The sequence below is a fragment of the Metopolophium dirhodum genome, chromosome 5 (genome assembly GCF_019925205.1).
Source record: "Metopolophium dirhodum isolate CAU chromosome 5, ASM1992520v1, whole genome shotgun sequence".
Taxonomy (NCBI): domain Eukaryota; kingdom Metazoa; phylum Arthropoda; class Insecta; order Hemiptera; family Aphididae; genus Metopolophium; species Metopolophium dirhodum.
In genome coordinates this window covers 3884953-3910522 of record NC_083564.1, presented here as the reverse complement: position 1 = coordinate 3910522, position 25570 = coordinate 3884953, and the positions used below count along the sequence as shown (strand labels likewise).

The 25570-nt window shown below is 28.7% G+C and overlaps 2 protein-coding genes across 5 annotated transcripts; one reads left to right on the top strand and one right to left on the bottom strand.

The window, feature by feature from the left end:
- Positions 1-280: 280 nt before the first annotated feature.
- LOC132945354 (26S proteasome non-ATPase regulatory subunit 4) lies at positions 281-4962 on the bottom strand. Its single transcript, XM_061015069.1, has 7 exons — positions 4804-4962; positions 4150-4290; positions 3972-4083; positions 2611-2766; positions 2330-2548; positions 2146-2263; positions 281-753 (listed from the first exon to the last, which is right to left on the bottom strand). The coding sequence occupies exons 1-7, from the start codon at positions 4827-4829 to the stop codon at positions 323-325; spliced, it is 1203 nt and encodes a 400-aa protein (XP_060871052.1). The 5' UTR covers positions 4830-4962; the 3' UTR covers positions 281-322.
- A 3392-nt stretch (positions 4963-8354) lies between these two features.
- Positions 8355-23003, top strand: LOC132945842 (cilia- and flagella-associated protein 43). 4 transcript variants are annotated; one of them, XM_061015628.1, is made up of 24 exons: positions 8355-8474; positions 9982-10100; positions 11213-11505; positions 11949-12114; positions 13904-14285; positions 15655-15765; positions 15870-16028; positions 16094-16339; positions 16594-16911; positions 16973-17241; positions 17302-17402; positions 17476-17594; positions 17710-17940; positions 18009-18157; positions 18211-18391; positions 18504-18645; positions 18713-19005; positions 19448-19749; positions 19826-20029; positions 20093-20492; positions 20567-20686; positions 20963-21214; positions 21596-21783; positions 22010-23003. In XM_061015628.1, the coding sequence occupies exons 2-24, from the start codon at positions 9982-9984 to the stop codon at positions 22164-22166; spliced, it is 4902 nt and encodes a 1633-aa protein (XP_060871611.1). In that variant the 5' UTR covers positions 8355-8474; the 3' UTR covers positions 22167-23003. The 4 variants fall into 4 exon arrangements, with proteins under 4 accessions (XP_060871611.1, XP_060871612.1, XP_060871613.1 ...); XM_061015629.1 differs by lacking the exon at positions 15655-15765; XM_061015630.1 differs by lacking the exon at positions 22010-23003 and having other exon boundaries at positions 21596-21787.
- Positions 23004-25570: the final 2567 nt, after the last annotated feature.

Genomic DNA, 25570 nt, shown 5'->3' with positions numbered 1-25570 from the left:
TGTATTAAAGAAAAGGACAAATTATTATTTAAACTTTAATTACACTTCATAAACGAATGAAATACAACCATATTAAATTTAAACAATTAGATATTCCAATTATATTTTTATGGATAATATTGATTTTATTATTAGACTAAACATGTTTTTAACTTATATAAACATTACACAATTCTAAAATTGGATAATTTGATTTATTAAAATTTTAGCAATCTGCGGGTTCTGAAAATTATTTAATTAGAAGTGTTATAAAAAAAAAATGATAATAATAAGAAATATATAAAGTATAATTAAATATATTTTCCAATTTGTCTTTCAACACTTATTTCTTACTGCTTTTATCCTTATCATTTTTTTGGTCTTTATCCTTTGAATCCTTACTAACAAGACCAACAGCTTGGCGTACTGCATCACTTTGTGAGTCAACGCCAGGTAGATTTTCCAACACACTCTGAATAAATTCAGGATCAATCACTTCCGAATAGTCTTCTTCTACTTCCATAGCTTCCTCTTTGGATTTGGCACTTGATGTTGATGCTTTTTCTTCAGCTGCCGAGTCTTGCATGGACATTTGCATAGCAAATGCTATCTGCTCTTCTTCACTCATATTATTGAAGTCCACTTGAGATGCAGCTGCAGCAGAAGATCCAGAAGCTGAAGAGCCAGATCCCTCCTGTACAACCATTGGCTCATCTTCACCAGTTTCCATTGACATTGCCAAAGCACGCTCCAACATAGCTTCTTCAGTTGGAGCTGTAATAATTATAAGATAATATATAAAGTACTGAAATGGGGTTTAAATTTAAAATAATTATGTCATTAACAATATAATATCAAGGTTTATTTTAAGTTTTGACTAAAGTTGACGTATGTTACCATTACTTCAGTTTCCAGTTACTAATAAATTATTTAGAAGGAAGCCACTATATTATGTACTGTCACTTGTCTCCGTCCTACAAATATACAATATAGCAAATTGATGTTCAGCATTTCCAATTTTATGCAATAACCTTTAACAATAGAATGAATTGACCTATTATCAAACTTAAACGTATGAACATGTGCTTTCACATGATTTTTTTACAATATTTCAATTTTTAATCTTATGTTATGTGAATATTAAATTTAATATTTTATATAATCATAGATCGCTTAAAAATTAAAATATTGTAAAAACCCCAAGTGAAAGCAGATACTGTCCTAAGCTTAACATTTTTTTAATGGTTCAATTAACGCTATTATTAAAGCTTACCACACAAAATTGGAAACACTGAACACAAATTTGTGCTGTACGTTTTAAGACTGAGATAACACATGACAGTATGGTGTATTCTTAATATATTATAAGTATTAAGTATTAATACATAATAAAATTAATTAAATAAAAAAAAAAATTTACTTAATTATGTTAAATGCTACAACAGAACCATATTAAATATTTTCATTTCCATGATTTAAAAAAGGTAATAAGTAGGCTATTGAAAGGGTTAAATTATAATATAATTTTGTTACCGATTGAAATGCATCATAACATATTTATATACATTAAGAGGATGTTAAACCCCCCACCCACGCCATGTTGTCTTGATCTTACACACAAGTAACATACGTATGTGGTGTCTTACTACAGATTATTAATAGTGAATATCGGAGAACTGATTTACTAATCAGAACTTTTAGAGGAGAATTTAAACTTTACTCGAGTAGTTTTGTTTAATATTTATTATTTTAATTTTAAAATAAGTTATAAGTACTAACTAAATAGTTTATTTTTCTGGCATTTACACCGGGAACTTGTCTTGAAACAATTTTTTTAATTTATTTTAATAATATAAAACTAAATTTAATAATGAAAAACAAAACAGTACTACAAACCACGGTGGTTATTATTAAAAGTGTTAACCTGGGCGGGAATATAACAAATCAGTACCAATAGCTTCTCAAGATATATTTTGTTAATTGTACATATCTTATAGTTTATTAGTAATTACTAATTACAAATTAGTATTCTAGTGCCAGTAAACTATGATTTTACTATTTATTAATAATATTGAGCTATAAAGTTGGAAGTTAAAGGCCAACAAATCCTTTAGTTTTACGTAACATAGGTAATTATAAAAATATTTATTCAGGAAATTTGCTTACTTTCATTAATAGTTTCTGGACGAGCGGTTGATGTTTCAGCACCAGCAGATACAGCTTGACCTCGACGAGCTTCTTGCTCCTGTCTAGCTCTTTGTTCTTCCATAGAAACGCGCAAAGCCTTTAAAAATAAATCACATTAGACTATACATTTTTTCCCCAAGAGTTGATTCATTTAATAACTAACTAAAGCTAATTCAGGATCTTCATTAGGATCAACTCCGAATTCATATCCTGTTCCGCCAAGACCAGCTCCTCCAGCACCATCTTCTCCTTGAATAACTGGAGATGATACTAATGCTTCGGAAAAATGTGAGCCTGGTGGTACAGCAATAAGATGGCTGCCACCACCATCTTTACCATTTAATGTATTAACAAACGCAGTTAATACATCAGAATTTTCAGCCTAAAAATTGAATAATTGTATAAAATGTTATATAATTCATGTTTAATTAAATTAATTTTTACCTCTTCGCCAAAAGAAACAACATCCACATTAACCTTTTCTTTCTTGAGCCTCTTAGCTAACTTAATAATTTCTTTTTCATCCAAACCAACCGGACTGCCAATAAATGCAATTATACGCATTTTATGATTTTTTCCTTGACGATGCTTCAACGCTAACTGTAATATTTCAAAATATTTAGGATTCAATATACTATTTTTATTTAAATTGTTTTATAATATGTTGACAACAGTAGTATATATTGGAGTGAAGTGACTTCTTTATTTTTTTCTGATGGTTTTTTTAAACTAACCTGATTTTTAGTAAATTTTACTTAAAATTTTTAATAAAAAAAAACTATTACATTTTACGTTTTTAAGTATTATTAGTAATATATGTATTTACTATTTAATACAAGTAATTACTAGTCTAGGGACTTTTAAAAGTTTGCATGTTTTCTAATATTCATTAAAAACATAGCTTGGTGATATAGAAATCTGTTTCATAATACGAGGAGTCTACAGACATTTTTTTCCGCATATTTTACTTTTACGTGTTTGTTCATATTGTTATATTTTTAAATTAGAATATAATTTTTCTTTGAATACCTAAAAAAATGTAATACTGGTATACCTAAAAGGCTAAAAGAATATTCAAAGAAATTAGTGTGGATTGTGTTTTCCTTGTCCGCAAGACCATTTACAATTAAAATTATGAACCTGCACTGATATGTTTTTATCAATTATAAATACATGATTTTGTACATTAATACAACTATTAATTTGGGTAGTAATTAGTATTTATTGAATTAATTATAGAAAATAAAAATTAAATTAATAAATGGAATTTTCCGTTATTTTTTTTTAGACATGCTTAAAAAATATCTGAAGTCCGGAAATATAAATATTAGTTTACATAGATATAATAAATTTTTTAAATTTTTATACAACGTACATTTATGTATATTTTTTACAACATAAATTAAAAATATTTTTCAGGTATATAGCGCAGTCAAAATGTTTTGGTTTTTGAGGCATATTTGAAGACCATATTTCACTGATTACACATATTTATAGAGTATATTTAGTGATTTTTTAGGTTATAAATAAATACATATTTTAAGGTTTTTAAAGGTATTTAGCCCTAGTAATTACTAATTTATGCTTCTAATATTTGAAAATGAATAGCTGTTGTCTAATTTAATTATGTAATAACTACCGAATAATGTAAAATTTATCAACTGTTCTCATTTATGTGCTTGGTGTGATATAATTTAAACTTCAAAGTACTGCTTGATTTGAAAAGTTCAATAAGGCTAAAGTGTCACTTATATTAATTTGTTGTATAACAGTAAATACTTTGTATAATAATTATTATAAATTACATGAGCAATTCTAATGCCAGTAGGAAAATTGATGATACCATTGGGTTGTACTTGATGCAATTTTGATAGAATCCTACCAACATCGGCTGTTAAAGTAGCCAATACACGAACACTAAAAACAAAATAAACAACCAAGCATTAAATTCAATGTGTTATTTAAAAATGTAGAAATTCATACTTGGCTAATGTTAAAAGACCGACATTGTTTTCAGGATTTGCACGAGTCTTAGAAAGACATACTAGGTTAACAGCATCTTGTTGAGCTTGTAGACGGGTAGGTACAAAATCACCATTTCGCATGTAGTCGCTATTATCAACACTAAAAAGGAATATATTACAAGTCAATTTATGATTATAAAGATATTTAAATATAATTTGAAATACAAGAATTTAACTTCTGAAAATCCTTAATTATTTATGTAAATTAAATAGTTTTATATTGTTTGTTTACTATTTTTACTTACGGTATGTAACAAAACAATCAAATAAAATACTTTTTAAACCATATAAAAATAATTTAAGAAAAATAATAAAGATTACTAGTAAGGTAGGTAGGTATTGCTGTAGTACTGTACTCAAAAATATTGAAATGAATCAAACATAAAATAATATGTAGGTATAATATACTTATATATTTGTCTGTATACTTAATACATAATAATATTAAATGATTAGTTATGGAACAAATAATTAAGCTTAAAAAGGGGACAAATATGTGGCAGAATGTTTTTTGTAGTTGTTACGTTAACTGTCGCTATTACCAGTATACAAAATATGAAACTTGAAAATGAACAAATTTTACCAGAAAACGAATATCATTGTGCCTACTTACCATATCATAGTACTTTCGAGAACCATAATGAATGTCAGTTGATTTTAAAGAAACACTGAAATGAAAAACACAAAAAGGCGAGCAGAGTGAGTTTTCTAGTTATGATTATTGTTCTAACACTTCCAAACAATTTGCTAACTCATCGAAGTGATATCCGGGCTTGAACAGATATCCCGAAATGTGATAACAGCAATTCGATTTTTGAGATATCAGTTGTGCCAACGTTGAGATCCGAAAATCCCATTTAAATATATATAAATATAATTATATTATCATATCACCGACTTCTCTACATGATGCCCCGCCAAACCCTTAACCCACTCCCCCACAGTTACCACCAAAGCCTTGTACAAACAACATTTCAAACTATATGAACGGAACGCTAGACTGTTCACGATTATGATTTATTATTAATAATTAAATAATTAAATATCTTAATATAATAATTTAGTTATTAAAATGTTTGTACTAAGGATAATTGCAGTCCTAAAAAATGGTTTTACAAAACTATAAAACATAATATGTGAATTTGGATCTAGTATGTATTATACTTTAGCCGTCTTTACAAATTATTAATATTGATAGATTTATATTATTGACTAAAATTGTAAAATCACCGAAGCCACCTTATCTTACAAACCCATTACCATGGTATCCTTAGAGCATAAAGTTAAATAACTCGAAAACTACTAGTACGAATTTGATTGTGATACATCAACATTTTTTGAAAAATTATCCACTGTATAATTTACAGTTGAAAAGGATGTACTCATCTCCACTGGACACTTCTTAAGTAGTACAAAAAATCTCAAAAAGTGAAAATATCGGAAACTGTGATCTCAAAGTATATTTAAAAATTCTAAAAATCAGATTTTAAATAACAGCATTATTGCAGAAAAAAGGAGTTAAGCACTGAGCGTGCTTGGTGAATCGCCCTGTATATGGGATGACATACATTTTGGACACTAACATAATATTATGGTCAGTTAAGCTATTGATTAATGAATTACCAATTTAATTTCGTCTAACTAAATATAATATGTCATCAAGTGTATAAAGACGTGACCTGATTAATTTGGCGGCTGAAACCGAACACTTCGTCGAAGGCTTATCATCTCTATAATTAAATAATCGCACTAATGCACCATTCTCGGTACAATTATAATATATTAATTGTATACCTACATTTAAAACCGATCAAATTAAATTTGATTATTCGAATTAACCAACGTATATATATATATTTAGGTACGTGAATGGCGACGTCGGACCTACATAATATTATATTATGCGACGCAGCTCTCTATGTATAGCTCTCTTTTCAAATTGCCGCTGATGCTCCACGGGCATTGAAAGTGTTAACTAGCCTGTACGTCGACACGGAAATGTAATCAAGACCATTCTCCCCCGCCCATGCCTTGTCACTGCAACTGCCTCTTTCCCGGAGACCTTTGAACCGAAATCCTTACGTAGAGTTGTCTTGTACTTCCCGAATCGCTAATGACAAAAGCTTGGGCACCGGAACTAATTACATTACCAACTCAGGCCAATCCTATTATAATACATCATCAAAAGTCAAACCCTCGGTCGTGTAATGGATGACGGTACAAAAAAACATAATAATAATAATAATAAATAAAATACCAAATCGGCAGAAACCACACCTAAAAAATATTAAAGATTTAATAATTTGTTCATTATACGTGACTAAATATAATATGAACCTATACATAGTAAAATTATATTTTTAACTTTGTTTTGAATAAAATAAAATTAATGGAAAAAATGAAATAAAAATAATGAAGGTATTATAGGTTATTTTAAATAAAATTAAAATACAAAATACAGTGATGAGTCATAAAAAATTTGACACCCTCCGGCCAACGCAAAATGTCACAGTGCACACGTCTACTTGCTTAACAAATACTAAATGTGACGCTATTATAAAGGGTCTGACATATAAATTGATCGAGAGATCCACATAATTGTCGTTGCTCATATCCTAGGTGTGGTATAATTATAGTATATACAAGTGAATGAAAATGTTTGAATATAGATGACATATTAATGAACAAAATATATAATGTGTTTAAAAATGTCTAATAGCTTAATGCCTTTATGTGGTGTATAATAGAATTGTGAAATTATAATAATAAAAAAAAATAGAAAATGTTTTTATTTTTGTCTTAACGCAATTGTCTACGTCTTATGTCATCTATTACGTTGTAGTTCTGAACAATAAACTTAATATAAACTTAAATACAGTTCAATTATGATATATTACAATTTACAACAATATGAGTTACATGAATAATAACAGAATGGGACAATATCTGAGAATATAATAAATATTTAAACGTGACCATCCGTTTCCAGTATACGGTAATATGGTCATAGTAGCAGTAAATTGTTGCAATAAACAGATAAAAAAAATAAAATAGTATCTACATTATTGTGGTGTTGAAGTATACATTTTTTTAAAATAGATATATTAATACTGTTACGTTCTTTTTATCTTGAAATTTCACAATGGTAAAAGAACAACATTTATATTATTTCTGAGTAAGTATAAAATGCCGTGTAAACACAAACATTTTATAAAATCAATAAGATGATATTGATTCTGATTGAAAAAAAAGACCAAGAATTCGTTCACGTACAAATTTCCTATTTTCTATGAGTTCCACCACGTACAAGTTATACAATTTAAATAAATGTTATTTAATTGAAAAACAATAGTCAGGAATCAGGATATAACACATAAATATAAAATATTAGCTGATCCCGACAACTTTGTCGTTCGTAAAAATTATGATTGTTCAACTTCTTTTAGGTATCTTAGGTATAACTCAACCGGTGGTAGGCAATCTAACTAGGTACGTCGGATCGTGGACAATGTGCGACAAGTGACAACATATCAAGTAGGAAGGCAATGTGCGAAAATTCGATTTGATGCATCCTGTACCTGATCTGCCCGATTAACCAATGCCAACCAAATAATAAATTCAAATTTCTACTAATTATTTCTCCTGTAACCAATATCAACCATTTATAAACAAAAATGTCCATCGTAAATCTCAAAATTCTCGTTTGACCATCTCTCCGGATGGGTGGTAGGAGGAGGGTGAAAAATACTTTACGACCTATTCTCAGACCTGCTGAATATACACACAAAATCTCATAAGAATTATTCGAGCCGTTACATACAGAGGAGTTACCGACCACAAACACCGTGACACGAGAAATGTAGTATATATTAGATTATAATTTGTTTTGAAAAAAAGTACATAGGTACACGGTATAAAAGTCTTAGGTTAGGTATTGATCAAAATGGTTTCGAAAATTGTTTATGTTTATATCACTAGCAGATATGCTGCCGTTATAGTAACAAACAGTTTCCTTAGTTACCTTACCCGTCATGTACTTCTGTCAGAAAAATATACAATAATTTTATATTTAACATATAATGTAGGTAAATAGTTTAAGATAGTATATTATTGATATCGATACATATTCCTATTATATTTACAGCGGTCGACGTTAATATTATTATTATCTTTGAACAATTCAATCTGATGGTAAGTTTAACTTTGATTATTACATAAATAAACGAACTTTATTGAAAATCGTTCAACATTCACATAATTATAGTAGACAGGTAGAAAGTAACAGTAAGTGTGTTATAAATATTATTATTAAGATTAAGATTAATATTACTATTTTTGATTCTATATAATTTTTATTTCTGGTATATTCACACGTTGCTCGTCTTTAGGTGGTACATCTTATTATACCGGTTATTTTACCTACATTTTAGGACATTTTCAAGTTTTAGAGTATTATTCACAAATTCTAATTTTCTACTAACAATATAAATTAACTTTAAAGTAAAGGTTATTTTATCAATTATCACCGATTACATCATAATTATTTAAAACTGTAAATAACATAATTTATTCATTATTGTTGACTGTTTGAATAAAAATCATCATAATATATGGGAAAAGGTACAAAGTATTCAGATAGTGACGATATTTTAAATATGCGCTCCTGTGACATAGGTGTGTAGATGTAGAAAGAAGTTTTTTTGTCTACAAAAATCTATTGTCCAACCCACGACAATAGTTTTAGTTTGACTGTGATTTTAAACATTAATAACACATTTTTAAAATTATTTTTTCAGATTAAGTACATATAGTCAGAAGACCACCTAATATATAATATTATTGAAGTAATACTTTTGAAAAAAAAAATTAGTTAATTAATTTGAAATATAACTTACTTTTTTACTTTTAAAGCTCGAAGAAATACATTTTAAACTCATTTTTTAGAGCATTAAAGTCCCGCCCCTAATTATTTTATACAATATTGTGGCAATTGTCTGGTATATAATATGTTTGCATACTGTATACATTATAATATTATAATTCATAGTGCTTGTACAGTATATACTTATGAGTTATGAGTATTATATACTTAGTATTTCAAGATTAATTATATTATAAAATAATGTTAACATCAGACCACATTATAAATTTGTATATTTGTAGGTACGTGAATGCGTGATATCCATATTTAATACTACAAACGACTCATCACTCACAATATACGACAACCCCATTACGCGTTACACTACACCTTGGAGAAATTAATTTGGGGTAATAGTGTTAAATGTATAATGTTATCATTGTTATCTCTATTACACATAACATATTTATAAATATAATAATATAATAATATGCAGTGTTAACCTAACTTATATACCCATAGGCTGTAATGGCTCTACCAGAATAATATTATATTAAATAATACTCGACAATTCATTATTTAAATAATTAAAACGGGAACTTTCACTATAGTTTTTCATACCTATAGTGTAAATTACATGATGATATTATTCGTATCATATATTATAATTATTATTTAATTAGTTAAAAATATTTTTATTTTTTTTTCTTTGACTAAAATAGTAAAATGTATATATTATATAATAGCACAGTATATTATGTTGTATTTGAATCGAACTGAACTAAAAATATCAAATTATTATAGTCATATTATAGTTTAGTAACATACATTTTTATAAATAATAATAATATAGTCCGCGTACAGAAAAAAAAACCGTTATTACACGAGATAATATATTGAATAGAATATTAAAATATTGTTTACGAACAGATGACAGAAGAATCGAAAGAAAATATCACTTTAAAATCGTTGAGTGAAGAAGAATCGAACGATCAGCCAGAAAACACAGAGGAAAGTGCAAATGTATCCAGTAAAAGTGTATTCGCAAGGTATAAATGTGGATTCGAGTTAAATTTAATATTGAGAGAAACATAATTTATTGTACTTACCTACAATAAATACATTATAGGTACATAATTATATAATATATAGGTAGGTACTGTTCATTACTTTACAACGATTTGTATATTTTCGGGCATCACATAATATATTAATATAATATTAGGTAGTAGCCAGTATACTAACCTACCTTAATAATTACATTACACAAAATTACATTTTTTTGTGGTCTCTTTGAAACTCAACACGATTCGTACATTTTCAGGCATTCACAATTTTTTTTTTTCTGCCCAATTGAGTGCTTATATTACATATTATAGTTAACATTTTGTAGTCTCCTTGAAACTCATATAATATTGTATGGCAAACGTCTTACACGCCAATATAAAAATATGTAAACTTACAAAATTATCAAACTCACTACTTCTATTAGAAGAAAAACAATAAAACGAAAAATCGAAACAAAAACAAATAAATCTACCTGGACAATTACTCGAAATCCTGGGACACGACGAAGATGCAAACAAAAAAAATAAAAAATTTTTAAAAAAATGTCTGATTTGTACAAACTTATTTAGCAAAATATTTATATAATAATACTGTTTAAAAAAAAAAAAAATGTAATCACACGTCAATAACCTTTGTCGTTGAAGCGTTTATTAATCAATAAAAAAATAAAAAATATGTAATTGATTTGAAGACCAAAAATTTAAATCAAATGAAAGTGTCATCACTGGCTGTCTGGGTGGCTTCTTTCCTCAAATTATTTAAATCATGTTCTATTCTTATAGGTTAACCTAACCTAACCTAATCGAACACACATATTATACTTACTTGTATATTTTCTCCTAAAAATAAAAATAAATAAAAATGAAAAGGACCAAAAATCGAGTTGAATAAAGGAAATAAAATTTTAATATTTTGTAGGTAGTTAATTTCTAAACGGTGTTGAATGAAATCCTTGAAATAAGCCAATGTTTTATATATTGTTATATTTTAAATGGCTTATTCTTTTTTTTTTTTTTTTTTTGAAACAGAAAAACCAAAATTATGGAAACCGATAGGTACTTGCTTATTTTTTGATCGAGAATATTTTTTCCAGGTGGTTGAAACCAACGAGTGTTAGTGAATTCAAATTCGTGTCCAAAGACGTTTTATTGATACGCGTTGGAAAAACGTTAATATTTTATGACAGTAATACGCAAAAAGAAGATATCCTAATAGTAGGCAGTAAATCGACCCCGGGGGGTGGTAGTGATGATGATCTACATTTAGAAGGTATTGGGTGCGTCGATTGCTGTGATACAGATTTACTGGCCTTGGCTGAACACCCACCAATATCCAAGGTGGTAATTTGTTTATATCCTGACCTGAAAGTGTTGGCGACTCTTGTTGGTAAGTACTTAATAATTTAATATATATATATATATTATAATTTATAATACCTTTGATATGATATGATTTAAAAATAAACTTCCCGAATGCACCAAATAGATTTATTTTCTCATCAAACAAGATACTGTTGAAGAAATTCGAAGAAGTTGTACCGCCCCATACGTGATGATACCTAGACAAAAAAATTAAAAATTAAATAAAACACACATTGTTGTAAAACCACTCCGCTCAGAATCTAAAATATAAAAGCCGCTGTGATGAAAAAGTGTTTGAAAAAATGTTTATATAGTTACAGCTAGTTCCATAATATAAAAATTTCTACAAACCAAACAAACCGTTTTTTTTTTTTTTTTAAATCATTTTAGACTGAAGTGGTTTTAATGGATCACTCTGTATAAGCTATTCTGTTTTTTTATTTTGAAGGGGATTTTATTGGATTTCAGATAGTAGTTGCTCTGCACCATACAAGTCTATACTGTTTCTGAGGTTGGAATATTTAATCGGCTTGCGCGATTACCCGGCATTCGATTTGATCGTGTGGGCGTGGAGAATTGGAGAAAAACTGTTGGTCGTCGACACCGGATTCATTCAGCCGAACCAATATCTAAAGTAAAAGCACGCTTCGTCTGCTTGGTGTGCCAAATGCCGCAGGCATAATAAACAATATATATATATATATATATATATTATATATATTATATACTATCCAACACTGATTGGTTTTTCCTCCCTATAATAATAATAATAATAATAGTGTGGCAATACTATTTAGGGTTTGGTCCCACGTATTGCACTAAAAATATTCGATAACATGTAATTATTTGTCATTCACTAATAATTACAAAAATATACTAAATAAATGCAATTAAATACCCACCTATATTTATTTTGAATTCAAGCAAACAAGTTGTTAATATCACTGTACCCCTTTTCACTTTAACGTTATGAATCATACTAATAACTAATAATATACCTGTATGAACTTTTCACGAGTTCAAAAATATGAGAAATTAAATGATGTATACAAATATGTTATTTTCCAAAATAAATGTATTTTACTTGGAGCTTATTTAATATTTTTTGAAAAAAAAACCATAACAAAATATGTAAAAAGTCCCAATTTTAATTGGTACTTATTATCGTTATATTTTTTCCCCGAATAAATAAGCAAAATACTAAAGAGTTCGACTACATTATTTTACAAATATTTTAAAAGCACATAAATATAGTAAATATTATAAACAATTGTTGACTTCTAATATGCAAGTAAAATACATTTTGAATAAATGCTTTATTGTCGAATTGAAATAATAGCAATACATTCTTAAATACCTTTCGATAATATACATATATCTTTAAATCATTGATTAAAAGTCCTGTTTACTCGTGTAATTAACAGCAATATTTCATATTTCATCTTTTAGACTTTTATAGGTACTTTATATGTATTTAATACTATACATTTATATTTTTATTACCCGCGCAATATATTATAATTGTATGTTAACTGATTTGACATTCCACTCGTGTAATATTTTAAAACATTTAAAATTATACAGACATGACGTATAGACGTATAATAGTATACCCTCGCCCATTATACTACGCGTACGTTATTTTCATAAAAATGTTTTAATCGTTTTATATTGTTTTATATGACTAAAATGTTTTTAATTTAGGCCACCCTAAGCTATAAACAACCCCAATATTGAAAAGCTGGCCGTTACATGTATAAATGTATAACTAAATAGGATGAGTTATGTTAGTTGGTACAATTTAGATTTAAATATTACATACATCACTATTAGTATTTTGAGGTACTATATTGTACTACATTAGTCATAAATACGTAAACTATACGTGTACTCGTTCGTGGGGATTCCTAAAAAACAAATATTAATCGAGTATATTAGTCTAATATATTTTTTAGAGATTTTTCTAATTTGAAAGCAAGAAAGATGAAATTTATTTAAAATATTAACATCATATTTTTTTGTTATAATAAATTAATACGATAGATATTAAAATGTGTTATTGTTCTTTACTAAAATGTATGTTTTACATGACGTATGAAATACTTTTTGATAAATGTTATGTTTGTTTGTTGAATTTTATCTAACTGACACCAATAAAATTGTTGAGTAATTTAAACCCTGGTGCAGTGGTGCTAGATAGTGGCCCCTAAATAATCGTTTGTCCTAGGGCTCAACAATTCTATAGTTGCGGCACTGATATTAGACCTCCCCCCCACACACACAACAAAGTCACGGGATAGGACTAGGTGCGAAGTCTATACCTACATGAATATTCTATCTCGAGTCTATGCCCGCGTAATCGAATACAAAATAATTTATAATATAATTTACGATATGATATTGTCTTGTCACGTCAAACGCAGTCTGTCGGCGATCACCGCCGCGACGGGCCGAAACGACGTGTACCTGAGCCAGACGGAACACGACGTCGGATGTAAGCTCCAGCTGTGGACGTTGTTCGTGGGCTGCAAGACGGTGTACGCTGAGAGGACTCGGGTGGAGGTGCCCTCGGACGCCTCCGCTTCGGGCTGCTGGACGCCGTACGGATGGTACGTGTTCTGCGACTCGTTGGCCAACGTCTATCGAGTGCAGCCCGGCGCACCGGAACCGGAAATGGTCGCGACGGCGGCGGCGGATCCGATCCCGGCGAAACGCGGAAGCGGCAGCGGCGGTCCGGGCGCGTTAGTGTGCCCCACCAAACAGGGTTTCGTGGTGTACGCGGTCAACCAGGACAACCGTCTAACGGTATTAATCACTATTATCGTTATTTTTTATTATTATTGTTCTTGTTGTTTTTACGATTATACTCTTGGTATGTTAGTACCACGTGATTAAGACATTTGTCGGGGTGTAACCGCATGTCAGGTATACCGTATAATATAATGTTTTGATCACTGCCAGACGATATTTTCGCAGCTCGGTGTGGCCCGTACAAGAGGTGTGGGCTGTGAGCAACAATGTTTGCGGCCGAAATCTCTGCCCCCCTGACGATGAAACAAAAAAATTACATCATCGCGGCGTATACGGTACACGAAATACAGTCGATAACCAAAAAATAAACGTCTTGTAATAATAATAAAATAATATGTAACGTCATAATATAATATAAATTATATAAAAACCTTACGATATTTTCAAAAGTTTAATTTGATTTAACAAACCTAACCGGATTATTTGCTTCAATGACAAAACCGTTTATATATTAACCGTCTATAATATTATTGTTATACATAGTAGTATATATATAGAATTTTATGATATACATTATTATGTCGAGCTGCGAGCGGTGACCTCTTGGGGGGTTTTTTAAATATTTTTTAGCATAATAATATTTGTGTGTCTGAATGCGTTTTTTGTTAATTGTCATACATTTTTCTACTATAGTAACTAATAACTAACCTGTGCAGAAATAATAAAAAAAAAAAACGCCGGCGTATACAGAGGTGTTTTGGAGCTATTATGAGTATATCTATCTATCTATCTATCTGTATATATATATTATACATATCTTATTTAAAAGGCAAAAAATGTTTGCGTCTGACTATGTCCTTTATGCATTTCTAAACCATTCGTCCGATTGTGATAAAATTTGATACAGAGATAGATTATACCTAAGATAGGCTACATTTTGTTTCGAAAAAAGGTAAATAAGATGTCCAACCCGGGGTTGTTCTTAAACAGGGATTTTGAGATGATTATTATTGTTATTATTTTTTTTGAGTGGTTGCTATTGGTTTTAATAATAATAATTATTATATTCATAGACCTTATACCTACCTTATAAGGTCTATGATTACATTATATTATTATTAATGCTATAAGCCTTTGTATTATAGAACACAAAATGTATCGAGTTCGAACCACGGTGTTGGTGGACCAATTTTTTGCATTTTTTGATACTTTAGAGTTCTACTATACACTTACGTACGCACCACGCGGGGTCCACGATTTACCACAGGTAGATTGCCTACCTGATAATATACTGCTCGCATAATCACAAAAACCCTAGCAATAGCAATAGCCGCCTCCAGTTAGTATAATAATATAACAAGAAATAATAATCCATAAACGACACTTCTTACTTCATGTATAATATATTGTCTGCAACCCGCAGTGTTTCAAGGACACCAGGGGCATTTTCTCAAAAATATGGACTATGGTCGTTGACTGCACATTGCAATGTATGGTAGCTGTAAAAAACGACGTTTACGGCTGGTCGGACGAGGTACAATAACACCATCACATAAAATAATAATAATAATTTAGCATCATGCGCACCTAGACAATATTGGAAAAGTCAATAAACATATTTTATTTTTGACCGTACAGGGAACGCTGTTACAACTGACACAGAAAAAACAAAAAATATTGAAAGTGTACGGATCAAAAATCAAGTATTTTACGTTTATCAAACCGACGGACGAAACGGTGGCCACCATAAACCACGCAAACATTTTGCAAGTGTGGGATGCTTCGACCGGAGAATTTGTAAACATTTTTAATATCCATTAAAGTAGGGTAGTATTCTATTATTGTCTCTTGTTGTTTTACAGAAAAGCAAGATGAAACTAAATGGAACCGCAACGGATTTGTGTAGTAATCCATTTTACTACTATATTGCCATTACGTTTAAAAACGGTAAAATGGAATTGCTGAGAACTGTTCCCAAAGCAAACGAAATAGAGTGCATTGCAAGAATAGTACTATGTGATGAAGACTTATCTTCGGTAAAATTTTTCTCTGACGGAAACATTTGCAGTGTCACAAGTTTTCCCACAGGTCGATTTTATTACATAAGTGTAAGTGAATATAAATATTAAATATACCTACATTTAATATTATCATTTACCATTATATAATGCCATTTAATGACTTTATTGAGAATTAATACATACTAAAAACGTTTGGTATACAATTTAAAAAATATAACTAACACTTATTGTTATTATTTGTATGTCCGTTTAATGGTGTAATGATAATTATAATAATTTAATATTTTAATAATATGCGATTGTAAAAATATATACATCACTTATTTTAAAACATCCAATAGATTACATTAGGACAGAAATGTACTGTATTGAGAGAACATCATTTGGGAAAATACGTTATTGATATATACATAATCGACGATAAAAAATCATCGTTTTTGACAGTTTTATATACAGATCTGAAAAACGCCGAAAATGCTGGAAATAATATTTTAATATTTGATATAAATTTCAATATAGTTTTTAAATTAAACGATATGCAAAATTATTTCACATCGGTATTTAAATGGAGTTCATGTAAAGTGCCAGGCGCATTAAACATAGCTTTTACTGTCTTACAGTCGAAATGTATTCACTTGATGACTATAGATATCGTTAAGGTATGATTCAATATTTACCTAATCTTATTATTAATATTGTAATAATATCTTTACGTTAAAGGAAAAAATGCTAGAGTCACAAACTATACCATTAGATCATCAATTAAAAAGTATTAAGACGTACACGAACGAAAATCATTGTGTTACATTTAGTCCAGATGGTTCATATAATATTTATGAATTTGACGATGATGGTCAGTGGAAACAAATGATTATGGTAAATTGCAGCCATTGGCAAAGTGGAGGGTTGATAGCTGCTCAAGTTGATGTCAATGCACATAACATATTAACACTTAGCCACCAAGAAAACTTTATGTGTACAAGCTTTAAGTAAATTTTACAATGGAAACAATAATTTTAAAAAATATTATTTATTTTAACGAATTTTAGAGGCAATTTAAGTCGTAATAGACGGATTGATAAAATTAATTTTCCAATGATCGAAGATCATTTTGAAACAAAAGGAATCGGTTTTGAGGACGGACCAGAATGTTAGTTTATTATTGTTAACAATAGAAAATAGACGGAAGCATAATTTATTGACTGAACTTCACTATTTTACAGCACTACGACGAATGACATGGGAAATGATTAATCAACAAAATGAATTGAATGCAAGTATAGCGGCTTATAGTAATCAAAAACAACAAATCATTCAAGATTTTGAAAAAATAAAAACAGAAGTAATAATAAAAATAAAAAATATAATATAATATAAACTAAAATAATCATAATATTTCATTTCAGTTGATTACGTACGACATACCCCACAATTTATTTATTTGTTTTGAATTTTAGCTTCGAAATTTATTAGAAACCAATGTCAATGGGCCGGATGACATGAAAATAGATATAGAAGAATTCGATTTAAATGTAGATTATAGACTAAGTTTCAGAGAAAAATGTAAGCTTGAACGTAAAGAGTACGAAGAAAAAATTCTTAGTGACATAAACAAGTTTAAATTGGAAACTGAAAATATTATAAAGGAAAAATGGGAAACACTTTTCATCAAACCAAAATCTATATACGTATGTACCCAAAAGGGCGTATGATGGATTAAAACTATAATAACAACTGATTTTAAATTTAATTTTAGTGTCTAAAAAATATATATAAAGTAGACAACTACCCAATAAGCATAAAAGACCAAGACATTATTAACAAAGCAAATGTAATCATAGAAGAAAGAATATTAATCAGAGATATGGCAGAACAATTATCCAGTGCGGAAGATCCATTTTCCAAGTAAGAAACATAAAATAAAAATGTTATGCAAATGTCAAAAACGTTTTTTCTAGGAATAATTTTGAGATATTAGACGTTGAATCAAATTCGTCGGAATCCGATTACAAGCAAAGTAATGATTTAACAATGATGGGTTCAATTAGTTATGAGTTTGTTGAAACTATTGACACTTTAAATTCTCAGTACAATTATTATAAATTAGAAATGGCTGAAGATGAAATAATTTTACTTAAAGTATGTAAACAGTGAAAATTAAAATAGTTTCACCTGCGGTGATACATTTTTATGACCTACTTATTTATTTTTACTTAATACCATGTTTTTCATATTTATTATACATTATTAGTTTATGGTTAACAAATTAAAGCATAAATTCAATCAAATATTTGATGATTTGTTTACGGAAAAACAACAGCAACTGGACAATTTGAAAGAATATAATGACAGATTACGTGTAATTGAAACTGAATTGAGATTGGCATGCAAAAGTATTAAAACTGAATAAACCATAGTGGAAGCTCGAAAACAGTTGTGATCTCTATTAATTTTGTTTAGTTGAACCCACCGAACCGTCTCCAGTAGATTATAAATGGAATAAATATGAGCAAACAGAGGAACTTTTACACGTCGATGGCGATGAAGTTCCCGTAGAACTGTATCACAATAATGTATTATCCAGTAAAGAAATGTCGAATGACATGAATTCAGGTACAGGAGAACGAAACAGTGAGACGGTAACTCTTAACAACTATAGACAGCGGGCACTGATGATTATGATGGATGGTGTGCTGGAGAAAAGGTGGGAAGACGAATTGAAAAAAGACGTGCCAAAACCGCAATGCATGGTGGTGTGTGTATATCTTTAAGATTTTCTTAACAAGCGCACTAATATTTTTCTAGGGAACGTATTTAGGAGCCATGTGATTTATATGTATTTGGATTTGAGGTGACGACCACCTCACGTGGTACTTTTCATACCCACAAATATTTTTTTTGCAGCATATAATATAGTATTACAAACATGAATATAATACGATATCTGATTATAATGTTTAACTATTATATTGAAAAAATTATTAATTTCTGATCGATATAAATTACTAGATAGCACATTAATATTGAATATTTAATTTCATCAAATTTAATTATCTACATATGTTTCAAGTTATTATTGATTTCTATTGCGTATTGAATTTGTATTTCCTATTTTACCTTAAACATAAATACAATATATTATCTTCATCGGCATAAAAATTATGCATGCGTCACTGATTTTTTTCATATTTATAGTTAAACAAAAATCCTGAAGATTTCACAGCAGACGATTTAAAGGCTATAGACGAGTATGAAAAATTAACTTTGGCTTTGAACGACGACAGAATAAAATACAAAAATATTCTTGAAGAAGAAAAGATAAAAATACATCATCACATCGCACAGATTATAGAACAATTTGACAATAATGTATTTACGTTGTTTAAAATGAAGTTGAAGTACAATTCAGCCATCGATCATGAGAATTTAAAAATGCTTAGGCTTTCAAAAATGTTGAGCGATAGTGATCAACGAAAACACCAAATTAAACGACACAGGTTAGTAGATACATATATTATGGTTTTATTATTTTTTTTTAGATAATTTATCAAATGTTTTAATTTATTTTGGAAGTGAAATCATTTTGGAGTTAAGAGAAGCTATTACGGGATTTGAACAAATTATTGCGGAAACGAATAAAAAAATTGCAAAAACCGAGCCAAATTCTTTGCTCAATACTATAGAATCGTTGAATCACAAAAACAACATTCTTAATAAACGTTTTAAGTCTGAGTTTCCTTCCAAACTAATTTACGAACAAGCATTAATCGCCTACAAGTAAAAACCAAATAAGTCTTTCAATTAGTTTTATAATATTTTAAAATGAATTTTAACTCGTAGCCGGAGACCTAAAATACAAGGCAATAAAAACTATTCGTCAATACTTGGTTACCAGTTTGTCAATACCATAATGGATCCATCTGATGATAAGCTACATCTTTTGACCCCGGAATTCGTTAAATATTTAGATACACTTAGGGTATATGACGATTATAAATATGTAGATGATTATAAGCTGAATATGGACAGAGAAACTTGGCATAAGGTTTGCAATTTTAGACGAATGAAAATTGAGTCAGAATTTAAGATCAGTACATGTCAACAAGACGCAACAGACAAAGACAATTTATTGGATAGCTTAAAGCGCGACAAAGAAGACAAGGAAGCAATGATTGAGAAATTAAAAATGACTATCATCAGATTAGAAAACCAAGATTTGTATTATGAGGATAACCCTGAGGTAAAAAGTAGGACTTTGAGTAGTGACTATAAAAAAAAAAAAAAATATGTGTTCGTTTTTAATTTCAATTTTAGGTTCAATTAGTAGTGTCTCAGGGGAACGTTGAAACCGTATTAACAGGACACTTTAGCGATTTCGAAAACACTACACTTATTTCTAAAAATGCTATTGATAAAGTGAACACCGAAATCAAAGTAAACGATTTTATATTTATTTACATATACATACATAATATATAGATGATATTACAATCATAACAATTTATACAAATTGTGACAATTTTATTTTAGGCATAACTTACATTATAACTATAAAATTTGATCTACCTTGATCTAACTTTTGTTCTCCGCTCAGCGACTTATAAGTTATAACTACTTTGTTATAGTAACTTTTTTCTATAAAATAAATTAATATATTTATACAATAAATGAATAAAACATTTTAATTATTACAAAATCTATAATTTTTAGAAAATGGGCAGTACTAAAATTGATGCTTTATCCAATTTACTGAAGTTCAAACGTAAATGTCGATTTTTAAAATGGGAACACGATATTTTAAAAAACCACAAAATTCCATTGTATAAATTTCGTTTTGATCTTATAACGTCAATGAAAATAACCGAAAATGTGTTAAACTACTTGAAGTTTAAGATGAAAGGAATAAATAATGCAGAACAAGCTGAACAAAACGTGGACAAAGAACTAGCAGCAATTAAATTTGTAAGATATTAATGAGACGATTTCAATATAGATTTACATATTTATAATAATTAATAAGTATTGTATATTATGTACATAGGATTTAAGTAGGTATTATTCATGTAATATGAGTAATAATAATATGTACAGCGATAATTGTATTGTGAACATGGTAAACCCCTATGAATATAATACAAATACATATAAATTGTGTACAATGGGTAGACATTACACTGTGCTCACGTCAATCGTAATTTAATACCTTAGTACCTAGTTAGTAGTTGGTAAATAATAAATATATAAAATATATTGTACATACTACCTATATGTTTATATAAAAGATGAAATGCAACAGTATATAATATATTAATATTATGTGTGATAAAATGTACTGTTTTTCAGACTTACACAAAACAGAAAGAAAAGCTAAATGAAAAGTTAAACGAAATGTACAAAACAGAAAGAGATACTAAGAATAAAAACAAAAAGGCCGATGAAGAGATAGACCAAATGACGTGTGAATTAACCAAGTTGAAGTGCCTGATAGATTACGGTTTAAACGACAAACTGATGCATCACAGTGGTGAAAAGTAAATATACCGTAACTTTGGTTATACCGTAATTATTATAACATTATAGGTATCATTAAAAATTTAAATAATATTCAAGAACGAATAGATAAATACATTTATATGTATTTGTACAACAAATACTTAAGTATATGTCAATCTGTATTCTCAAATCTAAATATTATTGCCCTAAGAATAATAATGACATTAATATTAGAGAATATACATAACATATGTTTTGTTTTAGGATGAAAGATATAATGAAATTTACACAGATAAATACAAAAGTACTAGAATTGCACAAAGAAATTGAAGCGTTGCAGATAGAATTGGAATTACTGCTCCTCAGAACTTTTCCAACTCTGTACACTAATTCTCCAAAAAACACTAGCATAAGCAAATAGTATGATTTTATTTTATTTTGACACCCAAATATTACACTTAAATTTTCTATTTTTACAGACAAATTATTCGCTATAATCTATATTTTAAAGTTACATTTTAAAATAGACATACAATAAATAAAAGATTTTTAGTATTTTTAAAATCGAGTTGATAGATAAAATATATAATATTATACAAGCTTAGATAATAAAAAGAAGAATATCGTAATATGTGTAGTGTGTATATTGTATAGGTTAAGTGTAAAAACATGGTGCAACTGTGCAAGATAATGTTATACTGACTACTTTAGACTTTAATGATTTTAACAAAATTGATATCAATAAAAAAAAATAAAAATAAAATCCAATCACATGACTGAATGAAGCAAATGAGCAATGTATCTCAGTTTATAGGTAATAACTAATAGTACTTATCATGCCATATGGCATATTTTTAGCGAAGTTGTTCTTTTCGTGAAGTGAATGTAACTATGTAAGTAGGTAAACAGTTTTACTAATACTTTGTATTTTATCCCTTGTTAGTTATTTTCATTTTACACTTAGTTGGTTGCTATGTAATATTTTATTTTTGAAATTTCACAACTTCTTCATAATAAAATTCTTTCCTCATTATGGATAGTTTTCGCATAAATTATAATATATTTTTTTCAAAAATACAATACAGAAAAATGTTTTTAACATTTACACCATTTTCCAAATTTGTATTACTTATTAGTTATATTAGCATAATATAAAGTTATCCTCGTATTATTGAACTAGGGGTCATTATGTAATACGTTTTTCAATAAAAAGCAGAATTTATGATATTAATGAAAAAATAAATATAATGTTTATAATGCCTATAATGCTTGTCAACCCTCGTCAACAAACACTGCAGTGCGGAGTTATTTCAGGATATACGTGACTCTTCATCACTAATCATCTTGTCTAAACTTCACAACAATTATAATAAATTAAATAATATTTCTTATTCTATCCCGCAAAAACGGATTCGCAGGCTTTTCTTTTAAATATGATATTTTAAAAACTATAAGCAATCTCGTGTTTTTCAACGAGCATAAAAAAAATTAAAAATACAAAGTCTGCGGTGCTCGCGTTTCAATAAACCACCACACCAATGTAGTATCAAGTATTAAAAAACACCGACATGATATTCATGAAAGCACTTGAACCCAACACGAGTTCAGTAGTATATGCGACAACTCAATTGCCATGCAGACCCAAAGGTTATACATATATAGGTACTAACCAATGCAGACATGCAATATAATAATTTGAATGACGAAATTTAAATTTTTATTATACTCAATGGTACTGGAATAATTATACGAAATAACATCGTTAAATGAAATATTAATAGTACCTATTAATACTATCGTCGACAATTAAAACTAAAAATCGTTATTAATTATAATTTAATGAAGTATAAACAATATACGCCACAAAATTTTGTTTAAAAAAAACTTTAATACAAATAGTATTGAAATTAGAGATGACGAGGAGGATAAATCAAAGATAGTTTTTTTATTATTTTGAAATAGAGATAGTAAATGAGTATTTTCATTGAGTTGTGTTAGGTATGTTCACATAAAACACGTCGGCCCGTGATGATAATTATGGATACACAGTCAAATAACTAAATAAGTTATATGTTATTACTTATTAATATAACAAATAACATTTCAAAGTACATAAAAATATATATTTTCAGATTCAAAAGTGTAATAAATAACAATAATGCATGTAACTTTTTATAGCGCGAATGTTTATTTTGTAAACACATTTAAACGACATTTAGTAAACGCATTCGTTCGAACACCTTGCTTTTGATTTGTTTATTTCGTTTATTAAAATATAAGTACCTACCAACGCCCAAAACGGCACCAAGCTGGCGGTACATAAATTACCGAAATGGTGAGACATAATATATTTGATATGATAAATAATAATGACATATAATCGTGACTTGTAAAATTTTATATGCAGTATTATAAACATTTTCATATATTATCTATTCCTCAAAATAATCACCAACCAGATTTAGTGTAATATTAAGTACTTACGCAGTAGGTATGCCCGGTTAGAGATGGGAGCTCGGTAAAGTTACCTGGTAAATTTTACCGGTAATGTAAATTTTACCGATAATTTTTTTACCCGGTAATTATTTTTTATTGTTTTAAAACTCAAGTGACCACTCATTTCAATTGTTTTCATATGCACAACAACGCTATAGTGACATCCATATCTTCACAATGCATGATATAAATATAACAAGTTATATACCTACTTATATTTATATCACACGCATGAGGTATTCCAGCAAATAATTATTACTAAGAAAATGTTTAACACCATCATCTCTTATTTACTTTAAACAATATTTTTAGTCTAATATAACTAATATAAGTTGGAGGTGCTAAGCACCGCCCTGGCACCCCCGTTTGTGTGACAATGCATACTTATAATATTTATAAATATAATACTTGTAGTAAGGAGTGGATTAGTGGGGTACATTGGTTAAATGGTTTAGCTTAGTTATAAAAATGTTATTGAGTTCGTGTTTAATTGACTGAATAAAATTATTATACAGTGTTAAAAAACTTACGTACATTTACGTAAAATTTACAGAAAAAAAATTGTCGGTAAAATTCCCATCTCTATGCCCGATATGTGTTTTTCACGATTCTGCAGAGTCCAGAAGTATACAATTTCGAACATGATACTCACCCGTAAACAAAATTGAGTTAGTGGAAATTGGTGAATTAATAAACACGTACCTGCTCCATAGTTTTCTAAATAGCCACCTTCCCCCCCCCCCCCCCCAGTTGTTCGGTTTATTTGAAAATGAAAGATTGTTACATTACTCTCATTACAACGAAAGCAGAATACTGCAGGCGTAAGTATAGTATGTGGCTTATTACAGCATTATTCACACAATTATTATTAACCTTAAAAGAAGATTTTCAACAGAGAGTTTATTATTAGCCACTCATTAGATTGTTTTTTCAAAATTTTCTATACACGATAAAATTTTCAAAATATTTTGACATGTTTTGAGCGGCTTACGGACATTTTCAGTTTCCGTCTTTTATTTATTTTTTCTATAAATGTCAAATAAATTTTATTTGTTGGGTCAAAAAGCTTAAAAATTAATACAAAGCATCTAATAGAATTGGTACAATGACAGTTGAAATATATTGAAAATCCAGTCACAATTTTTTTTATAAGTATTTAAAGTTTAAACCTTGACAAAAATACGTAAAAATTACGTTTTTGATATATCATGTTACATTAAGATAACGCTGTTTATGTTCTAGTAACGAATAAACGATCTTCATCAAGACGATTATTATTTGATAAGTTTTGAATTGTTGATGATTATTAGTCCGAAATCGGTTATGGTT

What these genes read in the sequence shown, in the direction of transcription:
- LOC132945354 (XM_061015069.1), bottom strand. Translation starts at nt 4,829, where the DNA reads ATGGTTCTCGAAAGTACTATGATATG. An exon ending in AAGATCCTGAATTAGCTTTA is followed by an intron (nt 2,264 to 2,329) that starts GTTAGTTATTAA and finishes TTATTTTTAAAG; the next exon opens with GCTTTGCGCGTTTCTATGGA. An exon ending in TCCAGAAACTATTAATGAAA is followed by an intron (nt 754 to 2,145) that starts GTAAGCAAATTT and finishes TAATTATTACAG; the next exon opens with CTCCAACTGAAGAAGCTATG.
- LOC132945842 (XM_061015628.1), top strand. Translation starts at nt 9,982, where the DNA reads ATGACAGAAGAATCGAAAGAAAATATCACTTTAAAATCGTTGAGTGAA. An exon ending in GCGGAAGATCCATTTTCCAA is followed by an intron (nt 18,158 to 18,210) that starts GTAAGAAACATA and finishes CGTTTTTTCTAG; the next exon opens with GAATAATTTTGAGATATTAG. An exon ending in AAGTGAACACCGAAATCAAA is followed by an intron (nt 20,687 to 20,962) that starts GTAAACGATTTT and finishes TATAATTTTTAG; the next exon opens with AAAATGGGCAGTACTAAAAT.